We start from the raw sequence: 18,837 nt of genomic DNA on the forward strand, positions 1-18,837 counted from the left end.
ACGTATTTAACTTTGCACTTAATGCAATGTAACCTGCCATAGAAAACTACTATCCTACACAAAAATACCAGAGTTTTGGAAAATAATTAAAAATATATATTTTTTTTTCAAATAATGAAAAAAGTTGTAGGCCTATTTCTTTACAATGGCGTTACCAAAGAAAGGTATAGGATGTATTTACATACTTGACTTCTAATTGAATCATATGTACCGTAAACAAAAAAACAAATTGAGCGCAATGGCAATTTCGCACCAGAATAAGGATGGAAAGTTGATGTGAAACCGGTGGAGGGGTGGGACCACATGCCTTCCATGTAAGCTTTTGGTAGGGACATAAATATTTATAACAAGTTTTCATAAAATCGAGTTTTAGTGACAGGTTAGATTTGGTTAGTTAGGTTTTTGGTATGCTTTGCATATATCAGTACATATTTTGGTTGGTAGGTGGGTCTTGGGTGTGGATAGATATCCGCCTTTCTTTGGTAACGCAATTCTAAAGAATCGCCGAAAAAGTAAGTAAAAAAGATTTCAATAATGTGTGTTTGATTTTTTTCATTGCTGACTAGTTGTACTAATTCCAATTCAAATAATTTCACAATATTATGTATATATATATATATATATATATATATATATATATATATTCCACAAGGGTAGCTGTCCTACAGTAAGGGTTGTCAAAAGACACAGCATACTTACAAATGGCTTTTAAGGAACCTGCAGGTTCATTGCCGCTCTCACATAAGCCCGCCATCGGTCCCTATCCTGTGCAAGATCAATCCACTCTCTATCACCACATCCCACCTTTCCCAAATCCATTTTAATATTATCCTCCCATCTACGTCTCGGCCTCCCCAAAGGTTTTTTCCCTCCGGTCTCCCAACTAACACACTATATGCATTTCTGGATTCGCCCATACGTGGTACATGCCCTGCCCATCTCAAATGTCTGAATTTAATGTTCCTAATTATGTCAGGTGAAGAATACAATGCGTGCAGTTCTGTGTTGTGTAACTTTCTCCATTCTCCTGTAACTTCATCCCTCTAGCCCCAAATATTTTCCTAAGAACCTTATTCTCAAACACCCTTACTCTCTATTTCTCTCTGAAAGTGAGCGTCCAAGTTTCACAGCCATACAGAACAACTGGTAATATAACTGTTTTGTAAATTCTAACTTTCAGATTTTTTGACAGCAGACTAGATGACAAAAGCTTCTCAACCGAATAATAACAGGCATTTCCCATATTTATTCTGCATTTAATTTCCTCCCGAGTGTCATTTATATTTGTTACTGTTGCTCCAAGGTATTTGAATTTTTCTATCTCTTGGAAGGATAAATTCCCAATTTTTATGTTTCCATTTTGTACGATATTCTGGTCACAAGACATAATCATATACTTTGTCTTTTCGGGATTTACTTCCAAACCTATCGCTTTACTTGCTTCAAGTAAGATTTTCGTGTTTTCCTAATCGTTTGTGGATTTTCTCCTAACATCATCCGCATAGACAAGAAGCCGTTCAATTCCAAACCCTATTTGTTACCCTGAACTTTCCTAATGGCATATGCTAGAGCAAAGTTAAAAAAGTAAAGCTGATGGTGCATCTCCTTGCTTTAGCCCACAGTGAATTGGAAAAGCATCAGACAGAAACTGGCCTAAATGGACTCTGCTGTATGTTTCACTGAGACACATTTCAATTAATCGAACTAGTTTCTTGGGAATTCCAAATTCAATAAGAATATTATATTAAACTTCTCTACTAACCGAGTCATATGCCTTTTTGAAATCTATGAATAACTGATGTACTGTACCCTTATACTCCCATTTTTTCTCCAATATCTGTCGAATAGAAAAAATCTGATCAATAATCCTTGTATATGATAATTAATCCCTAAAGTATTCAATTGTTAGGGTCATAGATGGTCTTCTTTTCTTCATGTACTACTATGGGTTGTTCAACTGCAGTTTCAAAGCACACGGTGAGATCGATGATAATTGCTCTGTCATTTCCTCTATCTATGGCAATGATGTCAACTTGCCGAGAACTTCCATCTTTTGAACTGGTAATGGAAATTACGGGAAAACAGCTGAACGAATTTTAATAAATGACCCCTCATTTTGAAGCTTGAAACCCAAAGTTTTTTTAGAAAAATAGTAGTTTTCAGTGAAATGTCAGTTTTCCTACATCATATTCCTATTTTCCAAAAAAAGTATGTCGTCAGTTTTGAGAAATAATGGCTTTACAGAATAAAACAAAACACACTACAATAAGAATATCACACGAAAGGCTACGACCTGTAGGATTGCTGACATATTTAGAGTTGAGATGGCTCAGATTCTCTGATATCATAATGTCAATATGTCGATCTTTATTTGTGTAAGTTTTTCAGAACGTTTCTGTAATATTGGTTATTAAAAACTTCAGGACTTATTAAAAAAATTTACAGATCAGATTCTCTGGTGTGTAATTTTCTGAGTACAGCTGTCTTGTATTGGATATTAAAAACTACAAAACTTAAGAATGATGACATTATTACCATTAAAAATTGCCATGATGTGAGTATTTGTCACTAATTATACAGATTAATGCTTTATTGATGATATGAAAGTGAAACCTTTTGGAGTTATATAAGTAGGCGTAGAGAATATCTGAAGTTAGATCTTCATTTCTATCATATTTACTGTGTGACGGCTATATAGTAGTCTATACAAAACTTACGTAAGAAACAATATTGTTATTAAAAATGAATTTATTAATCAAGGGGTATGGGTCTTTTCCATGTATTTAATGGTGGTGTTGTGTAGATATTTAAAGCTGAAAGTTAGAATTTATAAAACAGTTATGCTACTGGTTGTTCTTTATGGTTGTGAAACTTCGACTCTCACTTTGAGAGAGGAAGAGAGATTAAGAGTGTTCGAAAATAAGACGCTTAGGAAAATATTTGGGGCTAAGAGAGATGAAGTTATAGGAGAATGGAGAAAGTTACACAACACAGAACTACATGCATTGTATTCTTCACCTAACATAATTAGGAACATTAAATTCAGATGTTTGAGATGGCAGCGCATGTAACACGTATGAGTTAATCTAGAAATGCATATAGACTGTTAGTTGGAAGACCTGAAGAGCAAAGACCTTGAGGGAGGCAGACGTAGATGGGAGGATAATATTAAAATGGATTTGAGAGAGGTGGGATATGATGGTACAAATGCACATAGACTGTTAGTTGGAAGACCTGAAGAGCAAAGACCTTGAGGGAGGCAGACGTAGATGGGAGGATAATATTAAAATGGATTTGAGAGAGGTGGGATATGATGGTAGAGACTAGATTAATCTTGCTCAGGATAGGGACCAATAGTGGGCTTATGTGAGGGCGGCAATGAACCTCCGGATTCCTTAAAAGCCATTTAGAAGTAAGTGATATAAGATATTTATATGTGTGATTCTCTTCAATACTGTCTGGAGGAAGCACAACAATTATGAGGAAAGACCAAAAGGTATTACTTACTGATAAAATAAGAGGTCTACAAAATGTTGTAGTGTTCCAATCACTTTAGCAAGATCTCTTAGCAGGATAAAATGATTCTACCCTTTACATTTCAAGGTAGTTCACGAAACATGCAGCAGCTATACCAAGACACTATGTCTATTGTTGGAAAGCATGGCAAATCTGGTATTTTCTTAACTCTCACCTACAATCCGCAATGACCTGAATTAGCTACTGCTTCATTCCCACATGAAAAATCGACTGAGTGTCCTGACATTGTTGCTTGTGTTTTCGCATTGAAACTCAAGAACTGAAGATGTATAGTTTCAAAGTATTTAGCATAAAGAAAACCTTGCAGAGGGGTATGTTTCATTATTATGGAAACAAATAACTTCCAAAATGCCTGATATTCTTCATTGGAAATAAATTTGGAATATTTTAATTTAAACTTCTAGTTCGCAGCATTTGCAGTATTATGAAATGAACCTCAGTTTACTGGATTTTAAATTCAACTATTCTACAGTAACCTATTTGTATGCGGGTTTAAAAAGCGCTCAAGTTTTCAGTGTGAACAATGCATGATCTGAATTTTATTTCGTTCTGGATCACATTCACATTGTCGTTACTCAGCCATTAAAGTTAAGAGATATGAGATCGAGAATTGTGTGTTACTTAGTTTATAGGCCTATAGTACCAGTTCTTCAGTAAATATAGGCCTAACAAGTGCCAAAGAGATTGACGATGTTACAACACCTGCTACACCTAAGAAAATTCGTCAAAGTGATGATGATTTTTCTTTCTAACATTTGTTGAATCACTGGTACTGTACGACATAAAACAAGTGATATATTGTAAAAGTATTTTTTTTTATACATAATTTATTGAGTTGGCTTATTTAGGGAAGTCCTGTATATAAATTTCCAAAAGAAAATTAAATTGAATTATAGTTGAACTTGGTTATACCGTTATTGGAGTAAAGAAATAATGACACAATAAACTAGTGTTTTTGTAAGAAAAATAAATTAATTCAATAAATGAAATTAAAAAGAAATACATTCACAATATTACGTATTTTTTACACTGTTAGAATTTAATTTGTAACTTTATGTAGGCCTACAGTATAACTTCCTAAAAAATACTTTACATAGTTTTTCTTGTTTCTTAATTATTTTGAAAACTAAAAATACTGTACTGGATTGTAACAAGTAGTGAAATACGGAATAAAATACTATTCATTCATTCATAGTTTTCTGCCCAGGACAGGTCTTTTCCTGCAAACTTAGCATTCTCCAATCTTCCTATTTTCCGCCTTCCTCTTTAAAATGCTGTGTAATGTAAAGAATTAAAATGCATATAGTTAGGCCTACTGCCAATTAAGAACGTGAGTTGTTGATATCTATAACTATTTTCTGCTTCCTTTTTACAAAATCCTGCATTTGTAAATCATTCTCAATTCTTCTTTAACCAAATCAAATGCATGGCATAAATAGCTTCATTTTTGCCAGTTTTTATTTGTTTCATAACATTCATTTTATCTTCCATACTTAAAACTTTTATTTTCATTGCATGTTACTTTGTTGTACTATATGCAACATCTGTTAGCAAACTGAATAGCTGAAGTTACAATCTGAATTGAATGTCTGGATTACAGTATGGTACCGGTACACGTCACAATTTGGTCTGCTATTATTTGCAAAGTGTTGTTAGCATGACAGAAGAAAGAGTTTGGCCTACTCCACACTCCATCCTTTTTTTTTCTTAGAATTCCAATACTTGACCAGTAAAATGCTTTTGTTACAGTAAGTTCAAATGGTAATATCACTATGACATTACCATTTACTTGTGAATTCCTCTCAATGGCCAACTCTGTTTAATGTATGTGGAACATGAATTTTTAAAGAACTTATACTGCTGCTAAATGTCGCTATAAACGAGTTGCTTATTAAAAATGAGTTATTAGAAAATTATCTAACACAAATAAACACGATATACTTCTTAATGACTGTCTCTGTAGCTGAGGTGCCTCACTAACAAAGTACAATATGTATATGTAAATTGGTGTTATGAGAAAATCATGGTAGATATTCGAAAAGCTGTTGATGGGAAGAAAATATGGGTGTCACTGGATGAAATCACTGATTCAATGGGACGATTTGTAATATATGTAGTAATTGGAACACTGGAGAAAGAGGTACGGGTTCAATGTTTCTGCTGAACGTTGAGTGACTTGAGAAAGTGGACTATTCCACAATTTGCAGACTTTTTAAAGTCTGTGAATTTACTGTGGCCAGGTGAAAACAAAACATGGTGATGTGTTTTTGCATGTGACTGATGCTGCGGCATATATGGTGAAAGTAGGTAATTTCCTTGAAGCCACTCTACTCAAGAATGGTGCACTTGACATCCTGGCATATGCATGTCATAGAGTCACAAAGGACATGTGAAGTTACTTTCCAGTAGTAGATCAACTTATCGGAAACGTGAAGAAAGTGTTTGCAAAGCCACCATTGAGAGTGTGCCAGGTCATTATGTCCGAAGCAAAATGTCCAATACGAAAATTTCTAAAGTTCAAAATGTCCAATACAAAATATCCAAAGTGCAAAATGTCCAATGTGTGAAATGTCCAAATCAATAATGTCTAATACAAAAATGTCCAATGTGTAAAATGTCCAAAGTCCAAAACGTCCAATGTGTAAAATGTCCAAACCAATAATGTCCAAAGTGCAAAATGTCCAATACAAAACTCTCTGAAGAAAAATGTATTATTCTTTAAGCAAAATATCCAAAACAATAATATCCAATACAAAAATGTCCAAAGTGCAAAATGTCTAAAATGTAAAATGTCCAATACAAAAATTTCCAAAGCAATAGTGTTCATCACAAAACTCTCCGAAGAAAAATATATTATTCTTTAAGCAAAATGTCTAATGTGTAAAATGTCCAAAGCAATGATGTCCAATACAAAAATGTCCAAAGTGCAAAATGTCCAATGTGTAAAATGCTGTGAGGGGTTTTCGTTCTAGCTGCATCTACATTATTCCCTTCATGCAAATTTGCCTCAGTCGCATCGTATAAAATAGTTATTAGCTCAAAATTGTTATCAATTGTGCAGCGCTCATTGCTGCATTCCCTTGTATACTACGCCAGTAAATGTTGTGTTATAATGAGAATACTTGTGATATAAATATCTAATGTAATGATTCACCTTTTTGAGACAATTATTTGAACCAACACTGCTAATCTTACTCTGTTAAGAGTCAACATATACTGTTAAAAATTTAAAATGTGTAACTACAACTGTTTTCCGAGAATTAAAAATTAATTTGTTCAATTGTTGAAGAATTGCCTCAGAAATTTCAATTCACAGCTGATGTTAAATTTTTGTTGGTGGTATTTAGGTAGTATACCGTAAATTTTCGTTTCGAACATTTTTGCTTTGGAAATAGTTTTATTATATTTGGACATTTTTGTTTTGTACTTATTATTATGACCCCATTTAATGATAGGCTACTGGTACTTAATCACTCATGGATGGCTCACCCGAATATGTAACATGAGTTACTTCTTAAGTTTGTTTATTTGGACCATTTTCGACGTTTTTGATTTGGACGTTTATGCTTTGGAAAATTTTCAATTTGGACATATTTGTATTGGACATTTTTGCTGCGAACATTTTCATTTGGACTTTTTCAGTTTGGACATCTTTGTACTGGACATTTTTGTGTTTTGACATTTTTGCTTCAGACATTTTCATTTGGACATTTTAGCTTCGGACATTTGTGTGTTTGGACATTTTTGGTTTGGACATATTTATATTGGACATTTTTGCTTCGGACATATTCATTTGGGCATTATGTCTGTGGCTCATTGAGAGTGGCATCCTTCAAGGTTATGACACCCAGAGTACCATTGCCATCTGTATCTATTCTCACCAAGTGAGAAACTTGGAACGAAGCCTGTATATATTACAGCGAACATTTCAAGTGTGTAAAAAAGATAGTAGATTCTTTCGACAATGGTGATGCCATTTCCATCAAGGTTGCATAGTAATTTTTCTGATACTGAGATTGAAGGAAAACTCTGCTACATAAAATCTAATTTTGGATTTCTTTCTTCTATCATATCTTATTTGGAGAAGTCTAGAATTAAGCTGATCGAACAATTAGGATTAGTGAAAACAGTAGTAAACAACTTAGAGGATGTTTCTGGACATTTTGGAAAGGATATAAATGAAAAGACGAAAATTTTAAATAAAAATTTGGGATATCCTTTAAGCCAAGCAAGAACATGATTCGAACAACATAACCACATTGTCGTAATTAGTCACTGAAGATGGAGAAACATCTCCGAAACATGTCTAACATCTTCAATAAACTTATTGTACTTATTAGTGTTCATACAACTGTAACATATCATCTTTAATGTATTTCATTTATCCGTGTATCTTCGTAACATTCTTAAGGTAACCAATGTAAATAACATTTTTCACCTATAGTTGCTACTAGAGCCATTTCCTTTTCGTTCGTGCTGTTTATACATGACTGTACTTTTTTTCTGTACCAAAATTCTGATACCACACTTTAATTATTTTATTTTTATCTTTCCGTTATACAAAGTATAAAGAAAAGGTATTGTGAATTGTGATAATGTGTCTATAAGTTGTGTTATTTTATCACATTCAGCTAGCAGTAGGCCTACCTTCTGCATAATCAACTCCTGTATGTTTTCAATGGGATCCACGTCAGGCAACTTGCATCCCCCTATTCAAAAAAAGATCACGTGTATTTTATTTCACAAGGAGATTTTTATGGATCTAGCAGTGTAGCAGGGAACCACACTGTGCACTAGCTTCCTTTATCACACATTGCTAGCAACTTATTTCCTGCTTCAAAAAAGCAACACAGCCTAACAGCATATAATGAATATGTCAGAGTGGTAAATTTGTATTTCATACAACTGTCGATTTTCATTGTTAGCAATTTTTAATCTCCATTAAGGAGTCTGAAGGAGTTGAAATAAGACTGTTTCGGGAATATGATGGATAACTTCCTAACAGTATCTTTGGGCAGTCCACTGAAATGATGGAGTGAGACCATAACAGGCCACCAGGCTTAATATGTGATAGGAAAAAGAAGAACTTCCTAACGGTGGCTCTACAAACACTGCCAGAGAACGTGGTTCAAAGATTCGGATTGGTTCACTTTATTTCGGGCTGTAAACTAGAAAATGAAGCATTTTGTAATTATCTGGTAAATGTATAGCAGGTGAGGAAGGAATATGAATGCCATGAATTATAAACGTTTTAACATTTAATTAATTTATTATGTATCTGTAACAAAGCTGCACTCAGGATGTCAGTACCATCTATTCACAATCATGTACAAAACAGTAGTGAACACACACACACACACACACATTCAGCAGGAGCAGTTTTTCTTCACCTATAGGGCACAATGTTACATTGGAGAGTTGAGAGCTGCTGTGAATGCTCAGAAACATCTAAACATTGTCTTGCAGCAAGAATTGAACCTATATATTGATCACGTGTTCACACAAAGCCACCATTCACAAAGACCCGGCACCACTGTAATGAATTAATGATGGCTTGAATTGATTTTGTCTAATAATACTGACTCTGATTTATCCTTCAGACGACTTAAAGTTGTCAAGGGAACCATCATACAATCTTTGGTAGGTACTCTTGTGGACACCTAATGGAGCTGCTGTATAAGGGCCGACATGTCAGGAGCTCTACCAATAACTTGCAGAAGCCGCAGATAGAGCCGTAGGAGCCACAATTTCGCACTTTCACACCTGCAACAAATAAGGTTCATGTAATGAAGGACAGAAAAATAAGCCACTGAATATTTAGTTTTTTTTACCAGCATTTAATAGATTTATACTCCGGTACAGAACAGAAAGCCCTATAGATCTATAAAAGAACCTCCAATTTTCTTATCAATTGCTGATAACCTGCAGCACTAATGAATGCTCTGTGAAATATCGCTGGTGCCAAATGATTGTTTCATGATAATATTCAAAGAGTATAAATACTCAGCACAAGACGTGGTTAGCAGTTTCTTGTTACTTGAGCTACACACTAGGTCCAATATGTATAAGTGTCCTGTCTATTTGGCAGTTTTCTTATAATAATTCTGAAACCAGGAATACCGGTACCTGATTTTCGTTAAAGAACAGAACTTACGTCCTAAAAGAAAATGATCTTTAACTAGTACTCTTAGTTGGCTTATTCCAATGCCTTCAGATAATTTGAAATAAAATAACCTTGTTTTCTGCTGGTCTGGGGTGTTGAAATCATTTATGAAATGGAGGCATCTCGGAGACGGAATTGATTACACTGTATTCATTGTATGATAGTTAAGTTATGAAATTTTCCTTTAAAGATGGTTCTTCTACATTCCACAAATCCAAGATAAAGGAGTCTAGGCTTTATTTGCCTTCCATAAAAAGTCATGCTAACAATTTTTATCGTCTTTCGAAATTTTGTTATTCAAATGCCTAGACATTTGGCCACGAAACTATTAGTCTTCGATATCTAACAACTTACACTGTTTAAACCCACAAACATTTTATTAAGTGGAGAGCATGTAACCTCGTGACTACAGACGAATGTGACCTATATCCAAAATGGTGTCTGTACATAGTCTCTGGCACCCTTTAAAGATTCAGGTCTTGTAAGCATAAATTACGGTGGTATCTTTTTTTTTATAAATTGACTCTTTAACGTCTTACAATTCCTTAACAACTCAATGCATATCAGAGACCGCTATCACTTCGTACCAGGTTCAGTATACTTAGTGTAGACGAGGCATGAAGTCATTAGCTTCTAATCATAGAAATTTTTTGGCATATTCTGCGAAATCTTCAGTAAACAATGTGAGACAGGTTTCGTTTAAGTAATTTTGAATCCCCTGTCACACTAACTCCGCCATTGTTGTATTTTCGGCATATCGTCTTCTCGCATTTTCTTCTTTGCTTTATTTTAGAAACAGGTGTTCAGCTTGTTCTGTCTTCGCTCGAACACTTCTGTTTCACATACTAACAGCTTTTTTTTCACTATTTGGTCATAGATCACACTCTTTCTGTTCATTTGTCTTTTTTTTTTTTTTTTGTACTCTTATCAGTGTAATATTACCGGTAGTTTATTTTGGCTCGTATCTTCACTCTTCACTTCATTAGTGATCTCGTAATGTGAAACTCTCAATTTTCCTTAGGAATTTATCTCACATTCCATCTACATTCGTTGTTAATGTCCACGTTTCGTTTTCATACAGTATAATGAAAAACATGTCGCCAGTACCTTATAAAATTTTATTATTGAATTGCTTCATGTTTCGTTGCCTAGTGTTTTGCAAATGGTGCTATACATCGTTTGATGGGCGTTATTTATTGATGGAGAAGTTGAAGCTATCTATTTAACATTTCAAAATCTGTTGTACCAGATCCCTTATTTTCAACAATCTATTATATTCAGTGGTTCTAAAGCAGCTATTACTGCTTAACAATCATGTCACCTAAAAGTAAAAAAAATAACTGATCATTGGAAAATTATACATCATCTGATGAAGCTTAACACAGCACATTGTGGGTTATCTGATAATGAAACTGGTGATCATCTTGCTAAGAAGGGAAGTAAAATCTTGCAAAACTGTATGTCAACTCTATCATTTTCAACAATTAAAAGATTAATCAACTCAAAATAGCCTATAAAGACATAATACCATACCATTTCCACGAAATTTCAAATAATAAAGATGGCAGTGTCTCAGTGTGCAACAAAATATAATTTCTGAGTATCCAAGGAAAAGTGCAGTTGCATCCTTTCGATTACTCACAGGACATGACTATTTGTCAAAATACGTGAACAAAGTAGGATTTTTTTCTGCACCACTTTGTTCATTGTGCCATCTTCAGAAAGAAATGAATCAGAATGATCTTCAGTGATGTCCTGCCCTTTCCTTTAATTTACAATTCATTTTAATATATCAATATGCCTGGTAAATTATTAATAAGTATTTAATGAATTTCAATCTTAAGGCATATAAACTTGCAAATGTTTATTTGCTATTTAATCACAATATATGAACGTTTTCGCCGTTTAGGGCATCTTCAGATATAACAATACATATTATCTGGACCTATAATAACATATTATGCAAATAACAAGGAAAATAGAGAACAATATATGTGGTACATGAAATTCATGAGCTTTATGTAGATATAACATGAAACAGGATGAATATTAAGATAATCTTTGAATTTGAACTTAGACTGGACGAATATTTTATTTACACATATAGCTCATGTTACAATTAATATACAATGTTTAAAATTTGTCAATGATGTTAATTTTAAATTTTAAAATTTACAATGATGATAATAAAATATTTCAAGTAGTCATGGCTGAAAGTTGTCATAAGTTGCAAGGTAGTATGCGTAGTTAATGTACTTGTGTTTTGTAATTATTTCGCTTAGAGAGGCCGTTGGCATTTGAATGTTGTTTGACGTTGATGACTACTTTACAATTGATGTACGGTGATTAAATTAGTCAATGATAAAATTTAAATTTTATAATGAAGGTGATAAAATATTTAGAGTAATCATGGCTGGGAATTGTCGTAAGTTCAAGATAGTTTTCGTAGTTGCTGTTGTGTGTTTTGTAATTGTTTCACCTGAAAATAGAGATTAAGAGATAATAATAAATGCAAAATATAGACAAGTTATTATATAGAGACGCAGATAATTATTATTATTATTATAAGATTACTTGTTAAAAATGTTGTTTATGTTAAAGAATTACTGTTGGGTGAGATATTGAATAAATGCTCGTTGATTGTGAATGTAGTGGAATGTACGATAAATTTCGTTTCCTTTAAACCCACTGTGTGTGAGAAATATTGAAGGGCAAGAGAGTTAATGCCTTTATTGCCACGAATTCAGTATTAGTTAACAACAACAAATTTATTGTTTACGTCATGTTGGTATTCATGGCGTATGTCAGTTTCAATAATTAAAAGTCTTCTATTATATTAAAATTTACGTCGAACTGAGATTGTACCAAAATATGATACCGGTACCGGTACTTGATAACTTAAGACTATGGCTTCAAAATTCTTAGAGTCCATAACTGGAAGCTGCTTTTAAGTACTGGTATAGTCTACTTTTATAACTGACCCAACCAACATTGGTACCATAGTGGTGAAGCACAGGAAACAATAGAACATGTTATTGTACCTTGTCATTTGTTTAGGCAAAGAACGTACAAGAGAGCATGACAATGATGCAAAGATACTACTATATACCAACATCTTGCAAAGCAAAGGACATGGAACTACTCAGAAGAGTGGTCCTAACCTATATGTATCAACCCTCGCCAGTTTAGAAAATTATCAATATAATTGTATTGAGACAGAAATTTTCACACGTATCATAGTGACATAATCATTCTCAGCAAAACAAATAAGGACGTTCAATTAATAAATATTGTAGTTCTGCTATGTCATAATTTCCAGAATTCATGCAACAACAAAATCAGCATCTAGCCCAAGAGCTCAAATACCTCTGGCAAATAGACAGAGTCACTATCAGAACTGTCGTCATTTTTGCAACAGCAGTAGTCTCAAAATGTGCAATAGAACACGTCATATTTTAAGATCAATGTGGGAGAGTCATGTTGTTAGATTTGGCTGCTATGCTTGTATAATAAACACTGCATAAGATTTTCTGTGATTAAAATAATAATAATTATACGAAGCTAGAAAATTCCCTGTAAGTGCCATAACTTATATTTTTATGATATGTTTAAAAATGACTTCTCACACATTACATTCAAATGATGTATCTCTTAGACAAAAAGAATGACTACATCTTGATTACAGTACACACTTTTAACACTTTGTGTCACTTAAGAATACAGTTAATATAATATTTTCTAATGTTCTAGTTAGGTACGACAACTTAGTTTTTCATATTAACGCTAGAAAATCATTATTATTTTAACTATATTTTTAAAAATATGACTGCCTGTCATACACCAAGTCCTCTTCAAAAGACTTCGGTTGATTGTGTGAGAGCTTAGGTTTAGGGTCTACAAGTGAACGGATTTCTTATGCAAGGCTCCGGTCTGTTTTTCCTTTGTTTTGTTTGTTTTTAGGTTTCTCTGGCTGTTTATAGATCAAGTGTTACAAGTAATGTATAACAAAGATATATTCAAGGGGTAAATTCGGTGCAAAATAAACATCCTTTCCCTAGCTGTATGAACTAGGCACTGCCCAAATGTGGACTTAAACAAATTCACGCTATAGGAGATCAGTAATTTCATTTTTTGTATCTTTACACGTCATCTTCACTTTTCTTTAATTATCCATCTGCCAGTATATGTTAAAATGTTCATAATTTTATTTTCAACTAGATGACATGTTTTTACTAATGTCCACGTGTACAAAGTGAGTGCTGGTCCTCTTTTAATTTTTGGTTCTGTCTTATCTTCGCTTTCAGTGTTTATAAAAATTTTGGAGCTGTCCACAAATTTTCTATGATGTTTAATATGTCGATGGAGCATAAAAAATGACTTACATTAATATAAACCCTATAACTAAGAAGTTTGGCTGTCAATGATCATGAAAATATTGCTTTACTCTGTAACTAAAGAATCCACAAACAATTAGTTTCCTACAACTATGGTTACCGGTACTTCAAACAATTTTCCTATGCACTGCTATATTTGGGAGTTGGGTCTAACATCAGAAAAAAATTAATAAAGATATGCAATAAATTAATAGACGCTTATTAATCATTGGAACGTGGATAATTGCTGGCTCTTTTAAAGTTAAGTCCAGAAATTTTATCAAAATAAACTTTCTTTTCATTAATGTTAACCACAAGTTAGGAAAGAAGAAACTGTATGTAATGAGTATCACAGCTTTCTTGGGTTTCAATTTTTTCTCTCTCTTTTGGAATTTTATGTTATTTTCCGTAATCCAAATCTAATGAAGACAAATATGAAAAGCCTCTTTGAGGGTGATTGATCAAGAAAGGCGAAAATGTTGTCTTTTAATCTTTTCTCTTTTTCTGATTCTATTTCTTCAAGGATTAGATACTGTATTCATCCCTTCCGAGATCAAAGCCTATCCTGAATGCCATTTTCCTATGAATGCTTTGGAGCATAGTGGTTGTTATTTCATTTTCATCCGTATGTTACTTTATTCTTCGAGTTTTTTTATGTTGAAATACTGTTTTCTTACACCTATAAATAGCATATAGGTATGTGTAGTGGATCATTAACCAAACAACTAGAGAGACAGAGACCTGGACTTGATCCTCGCGAGTTTAATCAAGATGGTGTTTGGGGAAGGTGTGCTTGGTGTACTCCCGTTTCTTATGTCAGAGTTCGCTCACCATTAATAATAACATCACCTTGATGTAAACGTAGATCCACTTCTCATAACGCGGCTGCAAAAGGGTATCTGTCGGATACAGGGGGGAGAGCCATTAATCCTTCCCATTGAAGGCTTTAAGGAACCAACCTGGACAAATACCCAACGTCCCATCCCTACTTCCCGTGGTGCAGCTGTTAGTAAGCATAATTTTACAAGCTGAACTAAAGGGAGGGGCTACTCATCAATTAGCACTGGTCAGCTTGATGAGTTAATGACTGAATTTGGTATAATTTTCCTCTTTTCAATACCTAATTCCCTCTTTACCCTTTCCTATCCAGTCCTCTGACTGAACCCTTACTTTCTTCGACCCCGACAGCATTAGAGCATTCGAGGCCTAAGGGTTCATTTCCCTTTCCTTCCTCCTCTTTCTACTTTTCTGTTCCTAGTGCTGACCTGCTATGGCACTAAAATCGTCCTCCAGTGGCTTAAGGAGGGAAAGCTGGTGATCAACAAGATCTTCCAGCTAGGTCCAATGGACCCGTCTACCAACAGCAGGTGTGGTCCTCCAGACATTCTGGAGGTTGTGTGAATGAAGTAGCCACCAAAACGTTAAAATATGGTATTCACTTAAATCGGCTACAACTTGCCATTTAACCACTCCAATATGAAATGAGTACCATTAAGGTAAAATTATCCGGAGGTAAAATAGTCCCCCAATCGGATCTCCGGGCAGGGACTACTTTAATGGTACAGAATCAACTAAACATCTTACAATAGAATGCTGGTGGTTTAACATCAGCCAAGAAGACTGAACTAGCCAATATACTCTCAGATAATAATATAGATATCTTCCTTATTCAAGAAGCAAACCTTAATGCTGACCAATTAAAATATTATAATTTTAAAGGTTTTAATATGAAACTGTTACCCAAAGGTAGACAGATCAGTAGCGGAATTCTCGCAGATACATCAAAGAAATTAATTACAAATTTTCAAATCATAAAAGAAATGCATAATCAAGACAAATTAGAACTAATAAGAATTGAAGTATGGAAAAATAAACAACATTTCAAAATCTACAGTGCCTATAATCCACCTAATAATCTCCTTCATCTAATTTTGTTTGATATACAATCTAAAGCTATCATAATTGGTGACTTTAACGCCCACTCCCAACTTTGGGGCTATGATAATGTAAACCAACCTGGAAAAATGATCATGGACCTCCTAAATACTACAACCGCAGAACTTGTCTACAGAAAAGAAGATCCCCCTACTTTGATTCATTATTCTGGTTCTGGTACAAATCCAGACTTATTACTTGTAACATCAGATATCCATCACGAAACCAAGAAAAAAAATAATTGAAGACCCTGGATCTGGCCATAGAGTCATCATCGTTTCTATCCATCTCCACCAAAACCTCGGTCAGTGCGTCTGGCCGCGAAACCAGGTGGCCCGGGTTCGAATCCTGGTCGGGGCAAGTTACCTGGTTGAGGTTTTTTCCGGGGTTTTCCCTCAACCCAATACGAGCAAATGCTGGGTAACTTTCGGTGCTGGACCCCGGACTCATTTCACCGGCATTATCACCTTCATATCATTCAGACGCTAAATAACCTAGATGTTGATACAGCGTCGTAAAATAACCCAATAAAATAAATAAAAATCCACCAAAACCGAAGAAAAGAACTCTACAATAACAAAACAACATGGAACTTTAAGAAAGCGAATTGGAAACTATTTACAACAGAACTCGACAAATACCTCAAGCTCAACACACCACTAATGGAAAATACAAACTCAAATAGATTGAACAAATATTTCTGTGAATCTCTTCTTAAAATTGCAAAAAGCACATTCCACGAGGCAAACCAAAAAAATACACCCCATTCTGGACAGAAAACCTAAATTTATTGAAACAAGATAGAGATAAAGCAAGAACCAAAGCAGAACATAGCAAAACACCAGAAGATACTCAAGATTGGAGGAAGAAGACTGCCATTCTTAAAAAAGCAATCATAACAGCAAAAAAAGAACAGTTTTAATAAATTTATTGAAAATATTAATTACAGAACCGATAGCGCTAAAACATATAAATTTCTGAAGAATATTTCCAATACACAGGAAAATACTAGCCAACCTATTATTCATAATAACAAAACACTAACAGATAGTAGAGATATAGCAAACACATTTAATAAACACTACTCAAACTCTCACAGATTACATCCCAATATCAAAAAAACTGACAAATTTATCAAAAGAGAATTACATACAAATAATAAAAACAATATTACTAGTACAAAACCTGAAATTTTTCATCAAAATTTTACTTCCAAAGAATTAACTCTAGCTATACAAAATTTAAAAACCAAGAAATCTCCTGGCCCCGACAACATTCATTCCGAATTTTTTTGACATCTGGGGGAAAAAGCCAAGTCTGTACTTCTATCCATTTTCAATTTATCATGGAACACCTCAATTCCTGCAGCTTGGAAAAAAGCAATCATTGTACCAATTCACAAAAAAGGGAAACCTGCTCATGATGTTAATAGTTATCGACCAATAGCACTGTTAAGCATGATAGCAAAAACCATGGAGTCCATGATCTCCAACAGATTAACTTCGTATTTAGAATCCCAAAATCTTTTATCACCAAGACAAGCCGGCTTTCGACAACTACACTCTACCAATGAACAAGTCATACGCCTCGGCCAAGAAATAAAGGATAGTTTTAACAAGAAAGAAGATACCTTGGCAATATTTATTGACTTTCAGTTAGCATATGACTCTGTTTGGAGAAATAAATTATTACTAAAACTCCAGAAATTAGGTACCTCCAGCAATATGTTCAGATGGATATCAGAATTCCTTAGTCAAAGATTCATTGCCACTAAATTCAATAACTCACTTTCTTGTTACAGACAAACATATCGAGGTCTACCTCAGGGCGCTGTCCTCAGCACAACTTTATTCAATATTTGTATAAATGACTTACACTCTCCATTAGAGGAATCAAACATGAAAACAGCACTATTTGCAGATGATATAGTTTTGTGGACTTCCGGATCTTACAGACATAGAGACAAAATTCAAAATTCTGCTCTTAAAGCTCTAAATCAACTACATGAATGGAATACATCAAAATTTGATGACACTCAATTTAAGCAAAACTAACTACGAAATATTTTCACTTGGTAAAAAAGAAAGAGAATTCAATATCCAATACAATGGCCATCACCTTCCTAGGACTTATGAATCCAAATATCTTGGAGTTATTTTCGATAGTAAGTTGACATGGAGCAACCATTTGAAATACATATCTGAAAAAGCTCGTAAAAGATTCTCCCTTCTAAAAAGACTAGCAGGAAAGAAATGGGGGTGCTCTAGGAATACTTTGAACACTACATACAAAATGTTTATACAGCCAGTGCTGACATACTGCGGAGAAATTTTAATTACTTCACCTTTCATAAACGAAATAGAATATGTTCAAAACCAAGCTCTCAGACTCATTACTGGTGGAATCAAAACAACTCCAATAGATTCTATGAGATTCCTCACTAATATTAACAGCATCAAATTGACAATAGAAGAAAAAACACTGATTCAATATGAAAAACTTATTAGATTACCAGGAAACAATTGGCATTCATACAGTCCTCTCTGTAGATTGAAAACTCAAAAACGTTATATATCCATTGTTCAAGAATTAAAACAGAAAATCAATATCCCGAATTTAAAAGAAAACTTACAAATTAAACCAAACCCTTTAACTCTATTAAATATAGAATATAATCTAAATTTAAAGAAGAAATACTAAAATCAGAAGTAAACACTGAAATACTAAAACAATTGTCTTTAGAGACAATTAATATTAGGTACCCTCCACAAAACTGGCTTCATTTATACACTGACAGATCCTTGATCTCCAGAGAACAAGGTGCCGGTG

General features: G+C 34.0%; 1 protein-coding gene across 1 annotated transcript in view; it reads right to left on the reverse strand.

Moving 5' to 3' along the window:
• Positions 1 to 8,786: 8,786 nt before the first annotated feature.
• The window catches only part of Adck5 (aarF domain containing kinase 5), an 86,161-nt gene continuing 76,110 nt past the window's right edge, over positions 8,787 to 18,837 (reverse strand). Inside the window, exon 12 of the mRNA XM_069818315.1 lies at positions 8,787 to 9,300. Coding sequence (XP_069674416.1) covers positions 9,198 to 9,300 — 103 coding nt within the window. The 3' untranslated portion in view covers positions 8,787 to 9,197. The remainder of the gene's footprint in view (positions 9,301 to 18,837) is intronic.

Source organism: Periplaneta americana, chromosome 2, assembly GCF_040183065.1.
Source record: "Periplaneta americana isolate PAMFEO1 chromosome 2, P.americana_PAMFEO1_priV1, whole genome shotgun sequence".
Taxonomy (NCBI): domain Eukaryota; kingdom Metazoa; phylum Arthropoda; class Insecta; order Blattodea; family Blattidae; genus Periplaneta; species Periplaneta americana.